Raw genomic sequence first — 20,512 nt, forward strand, 5'->3', positions numbered from 1 at the left:
ACAATCGGTTAAGATAGTGGCTGGTGTTGGCCGTGAGTGGGCAGCGAACTCTGGTAACTATTTGGCATTTTGTTTACGTGAAAAATCCCTTACTAATTGGCTGTCAGGTGGTGGAGGGATATGACACATACTTACGCGATCTAACCCAAAAACCTTTATTATGAATATTGGTCGCGAAAGCCGACTTGTTAAACTGAACTCGGGTCGCTGGGTTCATAACACGGCTTGCTAATCGGCGCACGCACAACGATAGAGAGACTCCTCTACGTGGTCACATGACTCAAACTCGTCCACCGATTGGTCGTTTTATTGCGATTACGCCCCAACTGCAAAAATTGAGAACTGGGCTCGGCTGGGCACGGACAAACACTTAACGAGAGGCGGCACGGTGCCAACTTGGTGACGTAACCATGTATGTGTTGGTCGGGATGCGATGGGCAGCGCAAACCACCATCGCATACCATCGATCGTGCTCAAAAATCATTGTACCCGGGCCTTAATAATTGACATTTCTAACACGCCAGATTGTGTACAAGTCAAGAACTCAGAGGCGCGCAGCCAAGCTCAGGGCTGCTTGATGTTGTGGATATGCATAAGGATAGAGAGTTCCACACTGAGGGGGCGACAGCAAAGAAGCAACTTGAGGCTGGAACAATATAGTGTAGTGTATCACAACATGAGGCTGTAACAAACAGTTTGAGACCTTTAGTGTCCGAAGCAGATTTTAAGTGATGCTGCTGCTGCGTAGGGTTCTACCATGAGCTTAAGAATAAAATATAATTAGCTGTGTACTTTTACAAGTGTTTTATTTTAAAAAGTGTCTGTCCGAGCACATAAAATAAACATCTCACCACTACCGATGCGTTCCCTTCCACATTGAGTCCAGGCAGACCACGACAAAACACGGGGGGGGGGGGGGCAGTTACAATCCTGGAATATGCCGTGTTGGGTAAAACCATCTTTGACAAATATATAATAGACCTTATGGTGAAAAATAGTGTTCCTGGGTCTGAAATCACCCCCTCCTTTGTTGAACTAATTATACAAGATTTCCACCCTTGGTATTGTACTAAGGGATGGTGATTTGCTCTTTATTTCTGGCGTACGTACACTTTATTTTTCAATTGAACCTCAACACAAAACCCCCGGCTCGATTCCTCTTCACGCACAGCGAGTGGCACTGAATGTTAATGATTCACCATCTAGGCCTGCACCTGACTAATGTCCTCAACGACTGGGTGGCTAGATCATGTGACAATGTGTCAACATTTTAAACTAAACAATTTTTTTTTATTTTACCAGGTGAAGCCCACCGAGCTGTGTAGCTCTTTTCAGAAGCAACCTGGCCACAAATGATAGCTCAACGAAGTGGCTTATCACGTGGAAATTTATAGCAGCCAGATACTCTTAAACGCACGTTTCTAAATGTGGAGGGAAAAACTGGAGGACCTGGAGAAAAATCCATGTGATCACAGGGAAAACAAACTCCAAATATACAGGCGTCAGTCGGGATCGCGATCGAACCCACGATCTGTATACCAGGCAAGGCAGTTAACTTCTCGCCACCGCAGCACCCTATTTGTGTTGTGCCATTGTGCATGTCGACTGCCTTACATTATCACACAAACACATGGCAAATACTGTAAATCGTTCTCAGTCAATGAATTCGCACCGTAGCAGCATAAAACCGCGTAGAGAAAAATCACCCCCCCCCCCCTCGTGTTTCAGACATGGGCAAGGTTTTCCCGTATTTGTGTATGTTATGTTTCATTTACAGCTGTAGGGCCTTGTCAAATGTTATATTGTGCTTGGGAGTCCAGCCACGTGGCACGGCGCACAAGCGAGCGGGGGTTGAGAATTCAAATCCCGGTTGGGCATGATTCAGCCCATCGTAAAAACATGTACTACTTTGTAGGGAAGTCAACAGGGGTTGTCCCGTGGAGAAACTCACCCCCCACCATAGCAATGTGGAATTTCCACCACCGGCTCAGGGTCCTAAACGGGAGACGAGCACCGCCTCTGCTCATTCGAGTCGGACATCGCCGAAGTTTGACGCGTGGGGTGGGGATGGCCATGACGTTGAAGGCGGCGTCATCTCACAGCACAGAGGCGGCGTGCGCCATCGTGGTGAGGGCGTCGCGCGCCGGAGACGGAGGCAGCGCCGCCAGCGCCGCCAGCGCCCGTTCTCCGTGCAGGTGGCAGAGCTGGGATGTGGCGAGCACCGACTGGCGCACATCCGGGGAGGAGGCCAGCTGCATGCAACACGCACGGCATGCAGAATGCGAGCGTCACGCACGCGGCACAGCACGCGTCACAGCACACAGCATAGGAGCATCACGTACAGCACACACAAACGGCACACGCCAAACGGCATGCGCCAAACGGCAAACGCGTCAGGCACGTGGCACAGTTGCTGGTCGCTTGACATTTTGGGCGTCTGCGCCTTGTGCTCAGCAACTGTGTTTAAATATAAATGTGTGCGTAGCTATGTAATGCGAAGCGATTCCCACCTTTCCAAAGTCAATGCGTCCCGAGGCATCTGTGGCCTGGAAGAGAATGGCAGAAGTCCCATGAGTGGGCGACGGCGTGCATTAACCACGCGCGCGGCCACAAAACCCCCCATGATGAGCGTTGCATATCTCAACATTGCCGGAGGCATCTTTAGCTGGGCAAGATCCCACCAAGGTAAACACCTCTCCCTCAAAAGTATACCGGGACAATATCAGATATGACAGACGCAGACGGACGACAGAGCAATCTAAAATCAAAACAATCCATAAAATAACAAGCGTGGCTTTACTGATTAGACACTGAATGTTGAAACCGTTACAGAGTTTGCATGTGATGAACCAATGCCACTGAAATGACACTTCCAGAAGGCCGTGAGGTTGACGGGATATACATATATATGTTGAACTTCTTTTGCACCGTACATAGCCAACCGTGCTAATTGGAGGTGTGAGGGAAGGACAACAAACGTAACATAAATACTTTTTGTGAAGGAACGGATGAGTGGGGGACGCGTATTGCCCGCTTGTTCACAATGGTACGATTATTCTACACTGCGACACTAATGACTTTTTGTTTTGCATTTTACAGCAGAAACACCGCTCCCTGTGCTGTGCGGCTAGCTCCTTGTTGCAATTAATATTTTGTTATCACTCTCGCACGTGTGCCGGCGTTTCTGTGCGTGCGTGTAAATACCTGCGTGTCGGTTCTACGCATGCTTGCGTACCTTCTTGACGGCGCTCTGCCAGGCTCTTGTTCCCACTCGCTCTTGGTGCAGGATCGCCGGCGCGGAGTGAAAGCTGAAGTGCACCGCATCATTGTCCACCCCAATAAACGGCTGCATGTCCAGATTCAGCTGCGTAAACAAACGGACAAAGATTCCCTATGTAGCCTACACAGACTGTCGGGGAAAGTGCTGTTACCATGTAGCACCTATGAAAGCCAACATGGCACCAGGCACTCATTTAACACTGGGTCGACCCAGGGGATGCCCATGAACAATTCAGATAATCGTCACTGGTGTTGGCGGTGAGTGGGAAATAAACTCGGGTCGCTGTGTTCATAGCGTAGCGCACTAACCGCTACACTACTGCTTCCAATGCACACACATGCAAAAAAGTAATCCGCCATATAGACTGTTGGAGCAAGTGCTGTTGGCAAGTACGGGAAGGAGGTGGGTGGCAAGCACCACGCTCAACCACCTTTATCTCGCGATTGGTGATGTTTACTAGGTACTTATTTGAGGCTGAGTCAACCTAGGGGAGGCCCAGGACCGGTTCAGATAATCGTCACTGGCGTTGGCCGTGAGCGAAAATGTAACTCGGGTCACTTGGTTTCTAGTGCAGCACGCTAACTGCTGCAGTCCACACACACGCACACACACATCAGAATATTTATACTGGAGAAATCCGATGAGCTATACACACGCGCACAAACACATGCGCGCACACATGTAAACTAGGATTGCTTAGCGACAAGCGGTAAAGCGGGAACCATTTCCAGCGGAATGTCAGTACCGATTGTCACGCGCGATGTACATGGCGAGAGACATCGTTCATTGCCTCCAGCAAACCAAGGGGGCAACGGTTCACCGTTGCTTTTCATGCCGGTTACCGGAGACGAGAAAACCCGATGTTCCCAGCCGCACGACTGCTAACTCACCGTGCGAGACGGTGACAAGGTGATCCATTTATAGATACTCTACCAACATAAAACTATATTTAACAGCCTTTACGTGCAGCCTCCTACAAATCTCAACACACGTGCTATATCTGTTAACCCTCTCCTGTGTATGCTACTGAACCGTCACTTTCACAATATTTACTCGGCTGTTGAGAAACGAGGGTTCATAAAAAAAAAATCAGTGGGGTTTCTATGAATATATCACCTTGTGTATTTAATTGACAAACCACCCCCCCCCCCCCGTGCGGCCATGCGTACTGTTAGGAGTTTAGTTCATCCCACAGAGTGCTTCAGACTCTCGTTTCACGCGGTGAATGGCACTTGGTTACACGGTTTGTACGTGCATGCCGTGTGCTTGTTATGAGAGAAAACGTAGGGTAAGTGACCATTTCCGTATGTAAAAGGTGTGCTGCGCGACCATAACAAGTGAACCCAAAAGCCAAGCGGTCTCCAAATCTGGATGCTCAAGCGAGAGTGGGCCATACTCATCCCTGGTGGTGATGTGGGATTTGCATCTCTCCATAATCACGACCGCTGCTGACTTCCCACAAAATCATACAAAGTACTTTTATCGCCCACAAGGGATGACAGGTAGGCGGCCGTGTGAGGTGTGTGACGCGTCTGCACCGCTCGCACCTGGTGCGCCGCCGCCATGTCCCTGCCGTAGCTGAACGCGGACCGCTGCAGCTCGGCGCTCTGATTGGCCAGCACGAGTGTAGCTTGGCAGCTCTTGGCAAGCAAGGCACCGTGGGAGAGGAAGGTCCGGTCCAGATAATCGCAGACACTGGCATTCTCCGGAACCTGAAACACACGTTTAACATTATTCTCCGTGCGCTCTGGTTTCCTCCCACGTGTAACACACATTCAATGTCTGATACCACCTTCATATATAGAGGATCACAGAGCTTGGGGGGGGGGGGAATTTAGCCATGGCTGATCGCCTGGCTGCCTTAATCCCCCTTGCCTTTGGTTCCTCCTCGCACCTCCCCTTCCGTGGGCGAGTGAATACTCTGCTGCGGTGGCGAGTTACAAATCGTTATTATGCTTGCTTTGCAAAGGAAAGCCTAACTCTCAACACTTTTCCAGGAGGGTCCTTCCAAGCGTTCGCAGTTGGAGGTGATGCTGCTGCTGTGTGTAATCCGAATTGAGCGATTTGCAGGTACTAGGATGGTACATTGCCACATCCCACAGTACTCAGATAAGCCCATGCACAACAGGGGGAGGACATAGAAACTCCACACAGAAAGGTGCATGAGTTGGGAATTGAACCCGGGCCCTTCTTGCTGTGAGGCGTGATTGTGAGCACGGGGTCACACTGCCACCCTGTGTGTCCCACTCACCTGTTCGCTTCCACTTCCTTCGTAGAACAACCCCTGCACGAGGTCTCCAATCGCGCTGGACATTAACTCCACAACCTGCACACGTCACAGCATCATCTTCACCATCCTAACTGCAGACCTTGTCTCGTCATGGCGCACAGCTTTTAAAGCAACAAAATAAATAACCACGATAACACGCCTCTGCCACACAGCCTTCTGGGAGTGCATAATTTCAGCAGCATTAGTACAACGCCAGAAAAACTTGGGACCTGTTTTGAAATTCAGTGTCTCATCAACAAGAGTTACACTTGCTTGAATCAACGCTGGAGAACTGCTAGATGTTAATAGGCAACTTGGACCCTCCGCTAGATACAGGTCTTAGTTCGACGCAAAACTACACAAAACGAAACTTGAAAGCGATGCGACACCCGGGGCGACAGGGCGAGCGCCGCGCGCTCACATGCGTGTTGTTGAGGCGCGCCAGCCCCGTGGACGCGTTCGCAAGCAAGAGGTCGCCGCTGAGCACCGCCATCTTGTTCCCAAAATCCATGTCGTCGCGGCAGTCGTCGCTGAGTACCATGGCGGCGACATCCACGATGCCGCGGTGCACGGCAAACGCCGTGTGGATGAGCTCGGCAATCTCCGCCAAGCTGCGCTGGCTGTGCATGGAAAACATTAAGCGTTTACAACAACAACGACGACGTGGAATGTGTGTTGAACTGCTTTCGCACTGTACATAAGTTCAACATAGATACATACAGAGACCCATAGTTGTCCTTCCCCGTACCTGCGATTATCACGGTTGGCTACCTACGGTGCGAAAGAAGTTCAACATACATACGTACGTACGGTGCAAAAAAAACTATGGATCTCTATTTGAGTCTGTGTGTGCATGTATGTTGAACTTCTTTCGCACTGTACGTAGCCAACTCTGCTAATCGGAGGTATGAGGGAAGGATAACAAACTAAATACAAAAAAGCAGTTCTAAAGAAATGAGTTTTCAATCGAGCTTCAAAAGTGCACAGCTCCAATAAGGTATTCCCTTCACCAGCAATGAGTTCAAAGCAAGCCTGACTGCTGAAGAGACAACGAATGTCGAAACCGGTTGAGAGTTTTGCTTGTGTTGAACCAATGCTCCTGAATTTGTGCACTCCCCAAAGGCTGTGTAGCTGATGCGATGTGTAAAAAATATATTTTATTCATATGAAGTGACAGATATGTGAGGGTGGTGCACTATTTATTTATTTCAAGGAAGTTACACACAAATATTACAAGTCAAATCATACAACAAGGTTTTTTTGCATCATGGCAGTCAATAATAAAATATAATTTGCATTTGATACGCATGGCATGTTATGTACTGTGTATATCAACCACAGCAGTCTCTTCAATTAACTGTTCAATTTGTTGGCATGGTTATTCTTCTTTAGCGATCAAGTCACAGCTCCTTCTCAATGGTTATGATGACCGAACCAGACAGCCAATTCTCCCTCTTGATGTCAAACGATCTTAAACGGTTCCTTGATAAGATGAGGATGTACACATGCTGCATCTCATCCATCGTTATAGCTATTATTGGCTTTGACTTTATTTCAATTGGATTTTACCCATACTTTTGAGTGCAGATTATTTTGCATGTTGCGTTGAGATATTTCAGTATCAAAGGCACTTTAGAAATATTGACTCAATATTTGTACAAATGAAACACCTCCACTGTTGAACGCCATCTCGATGATTCTTCCATTCTAAGGCGAGGTCATAACTTATCTTAACAATTTGACCCTTTGCCCTTCTATCGCAACCATCGGACCTGTTCACTGAGATTATAGGGAACCGCATAATGGACGACTTAGAAATCCACCACCACCACAAATGTGCGAGAATTAGGAAAGGTTTTTCTACCTTGACCACATCCAGACCCTCAAGCAGGTCCCTTCTAACATCACCGCAGTCCAGTTTGAGGGCGGTGTTCCAGTCTGGGGCCCATGTACACGCAACAGAATTGCTCTTCCAACTGAGAAACGCGGAGGTCGGCAAAGCGCAGACCAATTACTGTTCCCACGGCAATTCTGCCGACCACGAGTTCAACTTGTCACGCACCATACCGCAACAAATACATTCAACAAGCATTGCGCACATACGTAGAGATGTTGCCTATCAAGGCGTTACCTTGGGTAGATGCCGTCTACCATCACCTCGGGATCGGACGAGATCTTGCCGTCGGGCTGCTTGCTAGGTTTGGGTCCGGCCGCTTTGGACATAAGAAGCACGACAAGGCCTCGCATCTGCACCATCTGGCTGCTGTCACAAACCAAGCCCCTGTGGGTGCACACCACAGCAGTCACACCACAGCAGTCACACAGCACCCCACACCAACACAGCACCCCACATTCACACAGCACAAACACACCACCCCAGTCCCCCACACATCTCCGATTAGCACAGTTGGCTACATACGGTGTAAAAAAGGTTCCACATACATACCACGGCAGTCACAGCTCAGTCACACATCACCCAACAGTCACACTACAGCCCAGTTACACACCACAGCTAAACATCACCCCAGTTACACACCACAACAGTCACACGCTACAGCACAGTTACACACCACAGCTACACATCAATCCAGTTACAGAACACAACAGTCACACGCTACAGCCCAGTTACACACCACAGCTACACATCACCCCAGTTACACATCACAATAGTCACACGCTACAGCACAGTTACACACCACAGCTACACATCACCCCAGTTACACACCACAACTGTCGCGCTACAGCACAGTTACACACCACAACAGTCACACACTACAGCCCAGTTACACACCACTGCTACACATCACCACAGTTATGTGATGCCGCCGCCACGGAGCCGATCGGCGGGTGGCCCACCTGCGATCTCGCCGCCCCGAGCGGCGAGGCCGACATTGCTCCACCCCACCACTTCCCCACCCCCCCCCCCCCACCGGAACACACACGCACGCACTCCCCCCCACCATTAGAGCGCGTGGGGAGACACCCTGGCCGACAGGTTTTCACCCAGAAGCCCTCGTAAAGGGATAATCTTCACGGTTTCCTGCAGCCAGGGAATTGGACGGTCTCCCCCGACGCTAACACCCACCGCGGCGCCGTGACTTTGGTTGGAATTACATGGTCACGACGGGGCTGCCGAGCCACCGCGGGTAGACAGCACACACAACACACACGGGTCAGCAGGCAGGTAGGAGGGCAGAGCCACGAGCGGCGGGAAAGCAGGGTCGCCCTCTGGCTGGAGGGCCGCTGAGCAGGTAAATTTAGATGCGGACGTCGCTGAAAGCAACGGCCCAGGGGATGCTGGGATACAGATGGGCCTACCGATTGGCGGGTGATCCCAGCGAGCTGATTGGCCCGCGAGTCGGCACCAGGTAGCCCCTTTGATGTAGAAAGAATAAAGCGGGTCAGGGCGAAGGAAAAAGGGCTCTGGCTACTCGAGTCGACCCCAGGTCCGTCAACTCCCGAGTCCAGCCGCGCGAACGTCCGTGGGACGTATCGACGCGCCGCGAGGACCAGACGGCAGTGACGACGAACCGTGAGTAAGAGAGAGAGAGAGGGAGTTGGGACTTAGCTTAAGAGCGAAACAGGAGAGGGTAAAGGGGAGGACAGGTAGAGTGTAGTGCCGACTATCGAGAGATAGATTGGTCCTGCCCCGCTGATCCCGACTGACTCGGTTAAATAAGGGCTCGCCGGCGCGGTGGAATAAATCGTCGGCAGTTACATAACGGACTGGTGTGGTTTTTGCGGAACCGTGGGTGCGCTTACTGTCGCGGTGGTCGTTACATAACAGACTGGTGTGGTTTTTGCGCGGGTGTGGAAAGAGAGTGGAAGCGTGGGTGCGCTTGCTGTTTGCGGCGGTCGCCGCGTGTGTGGAGCGGCGCCGCGTGGAGTGTGTGCGCTACCGACCGTCGGCTGCGGACTCCCACGTTGCGAGCGGATACCCATCTCGCACGCATGCCCATCGCATAGCCCTTTAAACCCGTTTAATCCAATCCCCCCAATCGTCGGAGTGAGCACGAACGACGTCGCTTACCCTCCGACCTTTAACCCCCCGGTTACCCGCGTGTGATTGGTGCGTGGGACTGCGCGGGCGGGGAGCGTCGCGTTTGGGTGCCGGCGAACCGCTAGCGGGTCCCAGGGAGGTCGAGGGTGATGCCCCACCGGCAGGAGACCCGGACTCGGGGGGGGACGGCACAGGGGGGGGAACAGGAGCGCGACGACCTTTCCCCGCCCGGGGAGGAGTGCGGCGGCGGCAGCTCCCACACTAGTGGAGAGTCTGGGAGCGTCGGGACTTCGCGGACAGGGTCGCAGGCAGGGGAGGTCCCGGGGGCCGGCGACCCTAACAGTTACACCACAACAGCCACACGCTACAGCACAGTTACACATCACCCCAGTTACACACCACAACTGTCGCGCTACAGCACAGTTACACACCACAACAGTCACACGCTACAGCACAGTTACACACCACAGCTACACATCACCACAGTTACACACCACAACAGCCACACGCTACAGCACAGTTACACATCACCCCAGTTACACACCACAACAGTCACACGCTACAGCCCAGTTACACACCACAGCTACACATCACCCCAGTTACACACCACAGCTACACATCACCCCGTTACACACCACAACTGTCATACTGAGACAATGAGACGCCGCACTCGCAAAAGCCATCTTCCCAAAACTAGAGGCTGTAAATCAGAGGCTGTAAATCAGGGCCTCGAATGTGAGCACAGACACTGGAACCTGATGGCTGTACCCCGGGGTGCCGTAGTACCCCGGGGTGCCGTAGTACCCCGGGGTGCCGTAGTACCCCGGGGTGCCGTAGTACCCCGGGGTGCCGTAGTACCCCGGGGTGCCGTAGTACCCCGGGGTGCCGTAGTACCCCGGGGTGCCGTAGTACCCCGGGGTGCCGTAGTACCCCGGGGTGCCGTAGTACCCCGGGGTGCCGTAGTACCCCGGGGTGCCGTAGTACCCCGGGGTGCCGTAGTACCCCGGGGTGCCGTAGTACCCCGCGGTGCCGTAGTACCCCGCGGTGCCGTAGTACCCCGCGGTGCCGTAGTACCCCAGTAGTACCCCGGGGTGCCGTAGTACCCCGCGGTGCCGTAGTACCCCGCTGTGCCGTAGTACCCCGGGGTGCCGTAGTACCCCGCGGTGCCGTAGTACCCCGGGGTGCCGTAGTACCCCAGTAGTACCCCGGGGTGCCGTAGTACCCCGCGGTGCCGTAGTACCCCGGGGTGCCGTAGTACCCCGGGGTGCCGTAGTACCCCAGTAGTACTCCGGGGTGCCGTAGTACCCCGCGGTGCCGTAGTACCCCGCGGTGCCGTAGTACCCCGACTGCATCACGGACATTGTGCTCTCGCGCAATGTCCGTGATGCAGTCGTTTTTAGTCTGTTGATGGTCGGCGATGCGACAATCGACTCATCTCGACGAGTGCACCACCACTACGGTGCACCGCCACTACGGTGGGTACTGCGAGCGTTCAGGGTTTCGGCTCAATCGTCCTCGCTCGTTTCGACATCGTGGAGTAGCACCGACGTCGGATTGATTGGCACCCCAGTCGCGGAGTTAAGTACACCCCTGGACAAAAATAGTGTCCCAGAAATAAAACATTTAATTGCCTCGGCCATTTAGTATTACTTGGTACCCCGCGGTACCGCCACGAGGATCAATTTTTGCGCCGGGCTCCACGGCTCGGCTCTGGAGTGCAGCCCCTCAGAGACAGAGGCAAGTGGTGGTGGACACCCCACCCGTGACTCCGTGCCCTGAAGGCCGACGCTAGGGCTGGCTACCTAGTGGACACGGCGCACGGAGGAGGCCACAGCAAAAACAAATATTTCTTCCAGTGCCTTCCTGCATCGCTGAGAGAGTACCCACGTGTATCCGTGTACAGCTCTGACCGGCAGCCACCCAGCATTGCGACCCGAGCTGCTGCCGCCACCGTGACGGTCACCCGTGACCCAGCAAAGGGTCAGGGTCAACAACAGCATCTGAGTGCACCGCCACCCAAACGTGTGTTGTGTCGTGTGTCCGTGTGTTGTCTATCTATGCTGTGCTATCCTCACGTGCATGTTGAGGAGAGATTGTTAGTGTTACGAGTGTTATTTTACGTGATGTTGGGGAGCGGTGCGCGCTGTACTACCAAGGGGCCGTCCATAAATGACGTCACGCGATTTTTTATCTCCCCCCCCTCGTCACACATCGTCACAAATGTCTGACCCCATCCTAGGTGCGTGACGTCATTTATGGACGGCCCCCCAACCCGGCGAAACGAGTTCGATTCCTGCTGCCTGTCAACACCAGTGACCGTTGTCTAAATGGTTCCTGGACCTCCGCCAGGTCGACTCGGCCTCAAATGAGTTCCTTGTGCGGTGTGTCAACATCGCCATTGAGGAGACAAATGCAGGCGGGCGTGGTGCTGTGTCGGCCTTCATAGGTGGTGCTACTCGCTAACAGCACTTGCCCCCGACAAGTCTGTAGGCAGGGGACCGTCGTGTGTTGGTGTGCTACCGACGTGGCCGTGTTGAGCAGCGGATGCCCCGCGCGCCGCAGCCTCCCCGCCCTCCCGGCCGCGTGGCTGGCGCCGTCCCCCAGCAGCGCGCGGAGCCCGAGCACCGATCCCGGGTAGCCGACCTCGCGCCGGGCCGCGTGCACCGCGCTCTGCCACGCGCCGGGGGGCCCCGCGGCGGGGGGCGCGACGAGACCCCCCCCCGTGGGGGGTCCTCCCCCCGAGTGCGCTCGCGCCCCCAGGGCCCGCAGCGCGACGACCCCGAACCGCGACCTCGCGAGGAGCGGCGGCGGCGGCATGGTCCGAGTGAAGGGGGCTGCCGCGACGGCACCCACAGCCAATCAGAGCGCGGCGCGAGGCGGGGCTTCGTCGCTGTGGTGAGCAGGGATCGTGGCTATGGCGGGCGGGGCTGGTGGTTGTGATGGGCGGGGCTGGTGGTTGTGATGGGCGGGGCTGGTGGTTGTGATGGGCGGGGCTGGTGGTTGTGATGGGCGGGGCTGGTGGTTGTGTATTCGAAAAGGAAGTCACGAAATAATTGGCTGCGGCGGAGGTCAAAGTTCAGAGGTCAACACCGCCGCGTGCGCTGTCAGGCTGTAGAATACGGGACATAAGTAATTACACATTATGTAAACATTTTTTTTTACCAGATATGGAGTACGGTAATTGGCCGTGGCTTTGGCAATATATTACCTGAGTGGGCTTTGTCTGGTAGGATGAGGATGGTTGAGTTTTGTTTGTATGTGTTTGGGTGATTCGTTACCTTGTGCATTGTTTGTTGTTGTAACGTTCTTACCCGCCCCGGCTGGACATATGTGAAACAGAGCTTATAGATAAGAAATACCATACTGGAACGGGAATCGGATTTCTTACGATCCAAAGATCAAAAACTGCCATCCAAGTGTCTGTGTTGGAGCAATCATCTGGGCGATTTGTTTTAAATCGGTAAAGTTATTTCTGTCACGTGGTTCCTGGATCGAAAGAGACGATTTTTGGATCCAAAAATCCCATATGCGGCCGCCCATTGACGCTGATTTGCTTTCCCTCCACATTAACGTAATGAATCATTCTGTCGCGGATTCATTAATACCCTGTTACAGCGCGACCCGGGCGGAGCCGACGACATACACGAGGCACCAAGTACCGGGGGCAGACGACTCGCCCCTCTCTCTCCACGTACAAATCACGAGCATGTTTTCACACATCCCATCAGCCGCACAACCCTTCGGGGAGTGCATCATTTCAGCGACCTAGGCTGCCACCTCAACGATCTACCCAGTGGCAGAGAACTGCGTACCGGGAGATTGTACAGGACACAAAACTACTATAAAGGCGCACAATTAAATAAGTCAAGATGCTGCACTCATCATAACTAGAACACTGAAACCGACAATCCTCTAGCTCTCTATTCTAGTGAACATTCTCCCACCAAATATCTACAGAGACGCGCAAACCACAAAGGACAGTAACAACACTAGGCCCGAGCTTCGTTCTTGACCTTGAAGCTCGTCCCTTCCCTCGAATGTCCCTTCTCATGCTCTTCCCTTTTATCCTTCTCGAGCCCCCTTTCTCGAACTTTCCCTCACCGTTTTTACCGCAGCCAAACCCCGTCCTCCAACGGTTCCCAACCATCACTTCCGGGTTCCACTCTGTTTCCCACGTTTTCCCGTTTAAATCTTTCCTCCAATCTTTTCAAACCCTGCCTCCCGATCGATCATTGAGGAGGCCTCTTTCTGCCAATAAGAGGCCTTGGCCTACTTTTTGAAAGACAGTTTGGCTGCACGTTTGCTTGGGGTGAGTGCTTCTTAATTTCAGTCATTACAAATGTGTAATGTAGGACTCCGGAGACAATAACTGTAGAGGCACCTTTATTAATTACTCGTACATCACACTGTTTCAACTCACTAGCACATCACACAACGCTTATCGTCTAGCACGACGGCGCTAACTGCCTAGATAACTGGCTGACTATCCAGCAGCGGCGACATCGAGCAATGACAAGGACGACAGCGACAATGGCGACGACGAAAAGGACTTCCGCAACGAGATGACCCCGATTCCCACAAACAGCTCTGACTCACACCCCCCTTTTATTCTTCATAGCGTGACCCGTCTCCGCCCTGGCCACGCCCCCTTTCTGGAACTCTCTAGCGGGTTCTCGGAGCTTCCAGATGGATCTCCTCAATGACCCTTGCTCCAGTTCTTCCCCTCTGCCGACGCTCCCGTGTATACTGTCTGCGCCTTATATGTGTAGTGGCATGGTTGGCCACAATCGCCAATACTCATAGCCGGCAGTACTATCTCAGGCCAGTAGAGAGCAGAAGGGAGGCTGGACCTGCTCAAGAGTAATGATGGGCAGTTGGCCCCAGGCAATCCCTGGGGGGAGCACCGGGACCAACGGTTGGGACCCCAGGCCCCCAGAAGGGGGCTGGGGGATGAGGTCATTCTCCAGGGCCTTCGAGAAGGTTCTGGAAGGGAGGCGTGGCCAGGGGCGGAGTGAGCCGGGACCCGGTATATAAGCCAGGGCCCTGAAGGGCTCAGCTCAGTATCGTCCGGCTGAAGACTGAAGATCAACCATTAGCCCTGAAGAGAAAAGAGTTCTGTGGGCAAAGCTGAACCCCTGGCTAGGGTGAGGCTTGAGCTATACCAGTGAAGCTCCGAGCTTATAACGAGTGAAGACTCCAGAGAAGACTCAAGCCCCTGACAGTGTAGGCGCAGTGATAGCCGAAAGAGGCGAGCTAGCCGACTACGTAGCACATCGGGTGGAAGAGGCCGTTACCCCTTTGTATTGTAGTTTAACAAGTTGTAATAAACGTGTTTCCTCAAGCAAGCTTCCTCCACTTTATTACCCACTACATATGCAACTGTTGGTATACCCGCAGTTGTCACTTGTGGCCGCCAGTTAGTGCTGCAACACGACAAATGTACCTCGCCGTTGACTCGATTTCCGATCCCCCTTCGGGATTCGTGTTGGCACCATTCTAGAATAACACCCAGATCCCGAAGAACGCAGTAAAAGCTGCTGTTGCTGATGAACAGAGTGGAACGCATAACGTACAGAATAAACACCTCATTCGAGACCCAAACATCATTGCACTCTCCTCCTGGCTTTGACATTCCTCCTTGAAGACACTGGTGGTGTAACCATGAACCGCATCAGAACATCTACAGGACGATGCACACATCTCCTTCATGAATGGGAAATTAAAGACGAGCCGCACTACCGTGCGGTTGTGACCAACCCAAACTATGGAGCAGGCAGTAAACCAGTGGTTTACATTCCTTCAATGTGTAGAGGAGTAATATGGGGGCGTGACGTCATGCGCGCCGTCCGGTGCGATGACGTCATGTGAAGTGACGTCATGCACGCTTGGCGGGGCGATGACGTTATGTCTCCTCTAGGTACTTAAGGGGGACCCCGTGACGAAAGCGGGGTCACTGTGGGAGCCCGGGAAGGTGAACGGTTGAAGAGCCAAGCCAGGGGTAGGGCTCGAGGAGTCTGGCCAGAGAAGCCGGCGGTAGTCATAGGAGGTGCTGCTCTCCCCGGTCGGCCAGTGTTGGCGGATCCCCCGATCCGACTCGAGGGAGAGAGACCGGAGCTAGCCGAGCTAAGGAAGAGACCGAGTGAAGGTTTGTGTGAAGGTACCTAGTGAAGGACCCCTACCCCTGAGGAAGTTGTCTAAACCCTTAATAAATAACCGGCGCAAGCCCTTACACGAAGATCTGCCTCCGAGTCATCACTTACACCTCAACAAATGGAGTAGGAAGAGTAATACAACACAAACTCTCTCCCCTGAAGCCCTCTCGTGGCTAGCGGCAGATCTTTAACATTGGCATTTACCTTCTGAACATATTGCCATCATACGCAAGAATAGACTAGCAGTATTCGTTCAAGCAAGGCTGACTGCCGACGAGACGGCAAATAATACCGATCCAGTGTTTTGTTTGTGTTGAACCAACGCTGCTGAAATGGTGGGAATCCCAGGTCATGTGGCTGATGATTGTGAACAAATACTGTGCTCGTCTGTTATTTGGAGTAAGCGGACGACTGAAGAGGGGCGTATATCATCGGAGTGGAAGCTGCTTGATCAAACAAATGAATCAAATTGGACTGGATAGCCAAGATCATACAATTGGCTAAACTAAAAAAATATTTGACCAAGGCCCACAGGGCTATACAGTTCTTTTTTTAGAAGCGACCTGGCCACAATAACTAAAAAAGTGGATTAGCACGTGGAAATTTATAACAGCCAAATTACTCTCATTGCGTAATGTTAATTCTAAATGTGGAGGCAAAACCCGGAGGACCCGGAAAAAAACCCCCAAACGACCACGGGAAAAGAGAGACCCTCAAACTCCAAATATACAGCAGGCGCGTGTGGGTCGGGATCGAACCCACGACCTCCTGTGTAACTCCCTCGCCACCGTGTCAAGTTTCATTTATTAGGTATAGCCCTGTGAGCTATGCGACTCTTAAGTCGGGTGCAACCGCAACAAACAAAATAGGAATCATCATTGTAGAAAACTATTACACCACAACCAGACCATAAGCTACAAAAACAATGGAACAACAGTAATCATAGGAACTGTGATTTTAAATTTAACAATAAACGATATACACTGAAGAGGGGTGTATATCATCGGAGTGGAAGCTGCTTGATCAAACAAATGAATCAAATTGGACTGGATAGCCAAGATCATACAATTGGCTAAACTAAAAAAATATTTGACCAAGGCCCACAGGGCTATACAGTTCTTTTTTTAGAAGCGACCTGACCACAATAACTAAAAAAAGTGGATTATCACGTGGAAATTTATAACAGCCAAATTACTCTCATTGCGTAATGTTCATTCTAAATGTGGAGGCAAAACCCGGAGGACCCGGAAAAAACCCCCCAAACGACCACGGGAAAAGAGAGACCCTCAAACTCCAAATATACAGCAGGCGCGTGTGGGTCGGGATCGAACCCACGACCGCCTGTGTAACTCCCTCGCCACCGTGTCAAGTTTCAAGTTTCATTTATTAGGTATAGCCCTGTGAGCTATGTGACTCTTAAGTCGGGTGCAACCGCAACAAACAAAATAGGAATCATCATTGTAGAAAACTATTACACCACAACCAGACCATAAGCTACAAAAACAATGGAACAACAGTAATCATAGGAACTGTGATTTTAAATTTAACAATAAACGATATACATAACACGTACGACAAAATCTGCAGCCAAAGCTGGCAGCACGACACTCCCAGTGTATGATGTGTGAGTGAGTCAGCAGCAGCGCGAGTGAGTGTATGATGTGCGAGTCAGCGTATGATGTGTGAGTCAGCGTATGATGTGTGAGTCAGCGTATGATGTGTGAGTCAGTATTAGGTTGAGTGAGTGTATGATGTGTGAGTCAGCGCACGATGTGTTAGTCAGCGCATGATGAGTGAGTCAGTGTATGATGTGTGAGTGAGTCAGCAGCAGCGCGAGTGAGTGTATGATGTGCGAGTCAGTGTATGATGTCCGAGTCAGCGTATGATGTGTGAGTCAGTGTATGATGTGTGAGTCAGTATTAGGTTGAGTGAGTGTATGATGTGTGAGTCAGCGCACGATGTGTTTAGTCAGCGCATGATGAGTGAGTCAGTGTATGATGTGTGAGTGAGTCAGCGGCAGTGTGAGTGAGTATATGATGTGCGAGTGAGCCAGCACACGATGAGTGAACCTCTGTATGATGAGTGGGTCAGTGGTTGTGCGAGTGTATGATGTGTGAGTAAGCGCATGATGAGCGAGTCAGTGCATGATGTGTGAGTGAGTCAGTGCATGATGAGTGAGTCAGTGTATGATGTGTGAGTCAGTGCATGATGAGTGAGTCAGTGTATGATGTGTGAGTGAGTCAGTGCATGATGAGTGAGTCAGTATATGATGTGTGAGAAAGTCAGTGTCGCCCCCCCCCCCCAGCTCCGTCGCCCCCCCCACCCACCGCGGCCACCACCACCACCACCACCCACCACCACCCACCACCACCACCCACCGCGGTCACCACCACCACCACCCACCACCACCACCCACCGCGGCCACCACCACCCACCACCACCACCACCCACCGCGGCCACCACCACCACCCACCACCACCACCCACCACCACCACCCACCGCGGCCACCACCACCACCCACCGCGGCCACCACCACCACCACCACCCACCGCGGCCACCACCACCACCCACCACCACCCACCGTGGCCACCACCACCACCCACCACCACCACCACCCACCACCACCCACCGCGGCCACCACCACCACCACCCACCGCGGCCACCACCACCACCCACCACCCACCGCGGCCACCACCAGCCACCGCGGCCACCACCACCACCACCACCCACCGCGGCCACCACCACCACCCACCACCACCCACCGCGGCCACCACCACCATCACCACCACCCACCGCGGCCACCACCACCATCACCACCACCCACCGTGGCCACCACCACCACCTACCGCGGCTGTGCCCGCATCTCGCCGCCCGATTCACGTTCCGGGCGTCGCCCTCGCGACCTCTCCCGGCGGCGGCGGCGGCGGCTTCTCAGTGAACGCGCTCCCATTGTGTCTGGGGGGACCCCTCCTAGGTCGACTCGGCCTTCAACGAGGACCTGGTGTGCTGTGTGTGTGTAGTCAACGTCAGCACTGGGGAAACAGGTGGCCCCGTGCGTGGTGCTGACCTCCAAGGCCTTCCGTGTGCCCTGCCGGTCTTCGTAAGTGATGGCGAAGAGCTCTTGCCCCAAAAAAGTGTATCTTTAAAGTCTTTGCCTCTTGTGTTGTATGTACAGTAGATACTGTATGTGCGTGTAAGATGGCACAGCGGGGAGCAGTCATCTGAGGCAGTCAACCCAGAACACCAGGGCCTGCCCGTGACCTCCCAGCAGCGAGCTTTCCAACACTGATGGTCTCAACGTGCACCTAGCCTGGCACAAGCGCCGTGGAACGTCACTGCCACTTCGTGGCTGTTGTCTGTGTGTGGGTGACAGCTGTACGGTGCTGCTGTTGAGCGCGGAGGCGTCAGCCAGGTTCGTCTCGCTCCGGCCCGGCCTTGCCGCCCTTGCCGCTGTGAGACGACACTCGCTGTGAGACGAAGAAGCTGTGAGACACTCGCTGTGAGACACCCGCTGTGAGACACTCGCTGTGAGACGACACCCGCTGTGAGACACCCGCTGTGAGCCACCCGCTATGAGACACTCGCTGTGAGACGACACCCGCTGTGAGACACTCGCTGTGAGACGACACCCGCTGTGAGACACCCGCTATGAGACACTCGCTGTGAGACGACACCCGCTGCGAGACACCCGCTGTGAGACGACACTCGCTGTGAGACACCCGCTGTGAGACACTCGCTGTGAGACGACACCCGCTGTGAGACACTCGCTGTGAGACGACACCCGCTGTGAGACACTCGCTGTGAGACGACACCCGCTGTGAGACACCCACTGTGAGACACTCGCTGTGAGACACCCGCTGTGAGACACTCGCTGTGAGACACCCGCTGTGAGACACCCGCTGTGAGACACTCGCTGTGAGACACCCGCTGTGAGACACTCGCTGTGAGACACCCGCTGTGAGACGACACTCGCTGTGAGACACCCGCTGTGAGACGACACTCGCTGTGAGACACCCGCTGTGAGACGACACTCGCTGTGAGACACCCGCTGTGAGATGACACTCGCTGTGAGACGAAGAAGCTGTGAGACACTCGCTGTGAGACACCCGCTGTGAGACACTCGCTGTGAGACGACACTCGCTGTGAGACACTCGCTGTGACACGAAGAAGCTGTGAGACGAGACCCGCTGTGAGACACTCGCTGTGAGACGAAGAAGCTGTGAGACACTCGCTGTGAGACACCCGCTGTGAGACACTCGCTGTGAGACGACACCCGCTGTGAGACACTCGCTGTGAGACGACACTCGCTGTGAGACGACACTCGCTGTGAGACACCCGCTGTGAGACACTCGCTGTGAGACGACACTCGCTGTGAGACACCCGCTGTGAGATGACACTCGCTGTGAGACGACACCCGCTGTGAGACACTCGCTGTGAGACGACACTCGCTGTGAGATGACACTCGCTGTGAGACGAGACCCGCTGTGAGACACTCGCTGTGACACGAGACCCGCTGTGAGACACTCGCTGTGACACGAAGAAGCTGTGAGACGAGACCCGCTGTGAGACACTCGCTGTGACACGAAGAAGCTGTGAGACGACACTCGCTGTGAGACACCCGCTGTGAGACGACACTCGCTGTGACACGAAGAAGCTGTGAGACGACACTCGCTGTGAGACACCCGCTGTGAGACACCCGCTGTGAGACGAAGAAGCTGTGAGACGACACCCGCTGTGAGACGAGACCCACTGTGAGACACCCGCTGTGAGACACTCGCTGTGAGACACCCGCTGTGAGACACTCGCTGTGA

General features: G+C 53.5%; 1 protein-coding gene across 3 annotated transcripts; it reads right to left on the reverse strand.

The window, feature by feature from the left end:
- Positions 1–141: 141 nt before the first annotated feature.
- On the reverse strand, positions 142–19,198 carry PDSS2 (decaprenyl diphosphate synthase subunit 2). Of its 3 annotated transcripts, none has more exons than XM_032959134.2 (8): positions 18,548–19,198; positions 7,681–7,830; positions 5,971–6,169; positions 5,532–5,606; positions 4,828–4,992; positions 3,236–3,364; positions 2,511–2,546; positions 142–2,252 (listed from the first exon to the last, which is right to left on the reverse strand). In XM_032959134.2, exons 1-8 carry the CDS (start codon positions 18,649–18,651, stop codon positions 2,097–2,099), a joined length of 1,014 nt encoding a protein of 337 aa, XP_032815025.1. In that variant the 5' UTR covers positions 18,652–19,198; the 3' UTR covers positions 142–2,096. The 3 variants fall into 3 exon arrangements, with proteins under 3 accessions (XP_032815025.1, XP_032815024.1, XP_075924796.1); XM_032959133.2 differs by lacking the exon at positions 18,548–19,198 and adding an exon at positions 12,074–12,417; XM_076068681.1 differs by lacking the exon at positions 18,548–19,198 and adding an exon at positions 12,074–12,422 and having other exon boundaries at positions 2,193–2,252; positions 3,205–3,364.
- Positions 19,199–20,512: the final 1,314 nt, after the last annotated feature.

Source organism: Petromyzon marinus, chromosome 22 (genome assembly GCF_048934315.1).
Source record: "Petromyzon marinus isolate PM22_M1 ecotype Great Lakes invasive population chromosome 22, UKy_Petmar_22M1.pri1.0, whole genome shotgun sequence".
Lineage (NCBI taxonomy): Eukaryota > Metazoa > Chordata > Hyperoartia > Petromyzontiformes > Petromyzontidae > Petromyzon > Petromyzon marinus.